Genomic DNA, 3872 nt, shown 5'->3' on the forward strand with positions numbered 1-3872 from the left:
ATTAGATAAAAATGTATTCATATTTCTGCCCCTGTAGAGATTACTTCTCCATATTTCTGTGCTCTGGAAAATAAGAAGAGTGAATTGATGGCTGTGACCCACCTGACCTCAGTGCAAATCAACCCACAGAGAGTCTGAAGAAACTCTTGTGGGCCCTCTTAGTTCAAAAGAGTGTGAAGGGGAAAAAAAGACTACTTTTCTTTGCTTTAGCAGCCATGCAGGACTCCCTATTACTGATTGGATGACCAGAATGCTTCTGGCAACGGAGACATCTTGGCCTGTGCTGTTCCTTTGCTCCCAAGCCCTTTTCTGCCTCTTCTTTTGCACCCCTTCCTGTTGTTGTACATCCTGCCCTGAACAGTGTCAATGCACCAATTATTCAGGAGCAACTGCTGTCCTCTGCAGTGCTAGCAACCTGGAGGAGATTCCAACAGATATTCCCAAAGATACCATGTTTTTGAAACTGGATGCAAATAAGATTACTGCAGTTCCCAACAGCACTTTCAGGCACCTTGCCCACTTACAAGAAATAGATCTCTCCAAGAATGCCATTGAGAAGATTGATTCAGCAGCATTTAAGGGTGTTGCTGATGGCCTGAGATTGCTGGATCTCTCTGGCAATCACATACAGAGAATCCCAAAGGAAGCCCTGGTCAACTTGAATGCCATGATTCGCTTATCCAACAACCCTTGGCATTGTGAATGTACTTTGCAGGAAGTCTTGTGGGAAGTGAAACTGGACCCTGATTCAGTCAATGAGATCACCTGCCAAACATCTGTGCAAGAGGAATATGCTGGAAAACCTCTGCTCCACATCCTAGATTCAGGCATCAACTTTTGCAACATGCACCAGAAAACCACTGATGTTGCCATGTTTGTTACCATGTTCAGCTGGTTTACCTTGGTCATTAGCTATGTGGTATACTATGTCCGGCATAATCAGGAGGATACAAAGAAGCATCTGGAATACTTGAAGTCACTACCTAGCACAAGAGTTCCTAAAGAGACTATCAGCACAATCCTGTAGCCTGGAGTGCCACACAGCCTGTTTTCTAAAGAAGAAAATGTTGGATGAAATATAGAAAGTTTATTTCCTGCTAGTTCCGCCAGGACTTTTCTATTTTTTTTAAAAGAACAAAATGTTTCATAAAAGGTAAAAAAATGTGTTGCCATTATAAATGTAGTAAAAATGTCTAAACCATGTTTCCCTATGCTCTATGCTATTGTTACCGATAGTGGGCCCAACAGAGAAAACATAAAAAGGTCTTGTTGGCAAGGAATTTGAATGGCACATGCTTTATTTTGGCTCCCTAAAATTCACAATCAAGATCTTATTCCAAGAGAGAAATCTAGAAACCCTCAAATGGAGCAATATGATCCTGACAAATGTGCTCATGGGTGCCAACAGAATGTGTACATGGTTGACTTTTGCTTGATACTCTGAATGAAAAGACAAAACACTTTCTCCAAAGCTTACAGAAAGTTCTATCGCTAAATTCATAGATTTTGCAAACAAGGACCCATACAGTTTGATGTAATTTAATATGTAATATATATGTTTGTGTGTGTGATGCAAATCTAAAAAAGGATACACTTTATACTGCATCTGGACCCATACTTCCTCATTCTTCAACAGAGTAATAATATGTTTTTAATCCCAGAACCATTATACTGCAAGTATGGTGCAAGTAAAATGCAAGTAAAGTAAAGGAGGAAAAAAAGAGTATATGTTATAAAAGAAATAGATTCCCTTTAGGAAGATGGGGCAGATACACAATGATGAAATTGTCTATTTCTACATTTGCTTACTTTGTATTGCAAATGGTGGTTCAAAAGCGCAGCTGGTCTGGAGATTAATAAATTTGAAAAGGAAAAAAATGAATAATAATTTTAACTTGAGAAAAACCTAGTCCTGGCATCTGATAACAGATTCTGAGAACCGAAATCTTCAGGCTAAGAAAAGATAATATAAGAATAAGCTCAGTGCTTTTTTTGTAAAAGAAAAAGGTGCCGGAACTCACACATGTCATACAACCCGCCTTGCCTACCCTACAAGGTTTCATCCAAAAAAGGTGCCGGAACTCCGTTCTGAGCGTTCTATGAGAAAAAAAGCCCTGAATAAGCTAATAGAAAAAGTAAATAAGAAGGCTATAAAGAGCCCCTCCTTGAGAGAGATGAATGATCTAGAAACATGAAATATAAATAATACATCAATAAAATATTAAATTGGAAATGCTCTTTTACATGATTTTAAGTTTCAAAATCTCTATTAAAAGAGATTCCCTGTAAATTTAGCAGATTTTGTTTGAAAAACAGGTTGAATCCAACCTATTCAGAATTTGGCAGACTTCAGTAAAGCAAGGTCAATGCTGAAGAGAATCTACAAATGTGGCATCATCGAGACCTTTTTCTTAGATAGTGTGTGATCTTGGGAAATATGAAATTGCTGTAAGATGTTGAAAGGGACCACATTTGTAGGTCTGTGCATTCTTAACACTTTGTGGTGATCATATCTGAAGGCCCATCATGCAATAGCTGGTTAATCAAGACTCTGACAAATTTCAGGAGAGTTGGGGCCTTTTTTATTACTAGATTTATACTACTGCTTATGTGCCATTTTTGTGCAGGATGCAAATGTTTTCTGATAATATTTGAGTTATGGGCATATAATTCAGTCTGATGTTGAAACTCTTCCTAATTCTCAGTGTAGAGTGTGGTTATGACATCTCTCATAATGCGCATCACAAATTCCTGCACCATTTTGTAACTTAAAAAATACTGGTGGTTGTGCATCCATCTACTATATACTTTAATCCTAAAGAAGTCATTCACTGTCACTTTTCTTCTTTTAAACTGTTTTTAAAAATCAAAAGGTTATCCTCTTGCTCTTCCTTTATTAAAAAGGTGCTATACAAACATTAAAAATCAATATCTGACAGTCAAACTGACAATTTAATAAATATAGCCCATAAGGAAAAAGATGGAAGGAGCGGGGATACTAATTCTTCACATAGGACTCATAATTCCTACTTGTAGATCTTATTACCAAGAATTTTCTTGTGGGTTTGAAAATAATTATTGTAATTATAATTGTTAACTGCAGGAGGCCAATTTTCCCCCCAATATAACATTTGCCTGCCTTGCCACCAGCTGGTCTTTTAAAGGAATAGATCTTTTTACTTTGGACTAAGAAACATGGCAGTACATACTACACCCAATTTTATTTAATGGGGCTTTTATAGCTGGCCCGTAAAAATCTGTAAAACCACTATATGATAGCAAAAAGATACTCTTTGCTGCAATTTAGTGATGTTCTGGATTTTTAAGCCCAGATAACATAGCCCTAGATTAATTATCAGCAATATTTTGCTTGTTTGGCATAAACTAAAGTTTAGTGCTATAACATGAAGAGATTGGATGAAAGAGAAGAATTCAACATTTGCAATGGAAAATAAGGAAGAGTATAATGGTATATCAGTCTATGAGACAGAGGAGTTGTAACTATCATTTGCTCTGTTTTTCTTAAAGAAAAAACTCATTCTTTTGCCTTGTATTCATATCAGTTAATATATTATCAAGTAGCCAGAAACAAAATCCAAGACTGCAACATTTGCGTGACTTTATATGGAAATAATACCATGAAGAGAGACCTTGTGTAGAAGGGCAAGTGCCCATTTCCTTCACTTGCTTTTGCTTGCCTTTTCCTTTTCTGCTCCATAGTGCAGATTTTCCAGGATTATACCTGGATTGCAGCTTCATTGTCTCTAGTCACATTGGCTGTTGACAGTGCTTTTTTTGTAAAAGAAAAAGGTGCCGGAACTCACACATGTTCCACAACCCGCCTTGCCTACCCTACAAGGTTCCATCCAAAA

General features: G+C 37.2%; 1 protein-coding gene across 1 annotated transcript; it reads left to right on the top strand.

Moving 5' to 3' along the window:
* Positions 1-241: 241 nt before the first annotated feature.
* On the top strand, positions 242-1027 carry LRRC3 (leucine rich repeat containing 3; the record flags this gene model as incomplete). Its single annotated transcript, XM_083364978.1, has 1 exon — positions 242-1027. One exon carries the CDS (start codon positions 242-244, stop codon positions 1025-1027), a length of 786 nt encoding a protein of 261 aa, XP_083221104.1.
* Positions 1028-3872: the final 2845 nt, after the last annotated feature.

Source organism: Vipera ursinii (assembly GCF_947247035.1).
Source record: "Vipera ursinii genome assembly, chromosome: 5".
Classification (NCBI taxonomy): Eukaryota; Metazoa; Chordata; class Lepidosauria; order Squamata; family Viperidae; genus Vipera; species Vipera ursinii.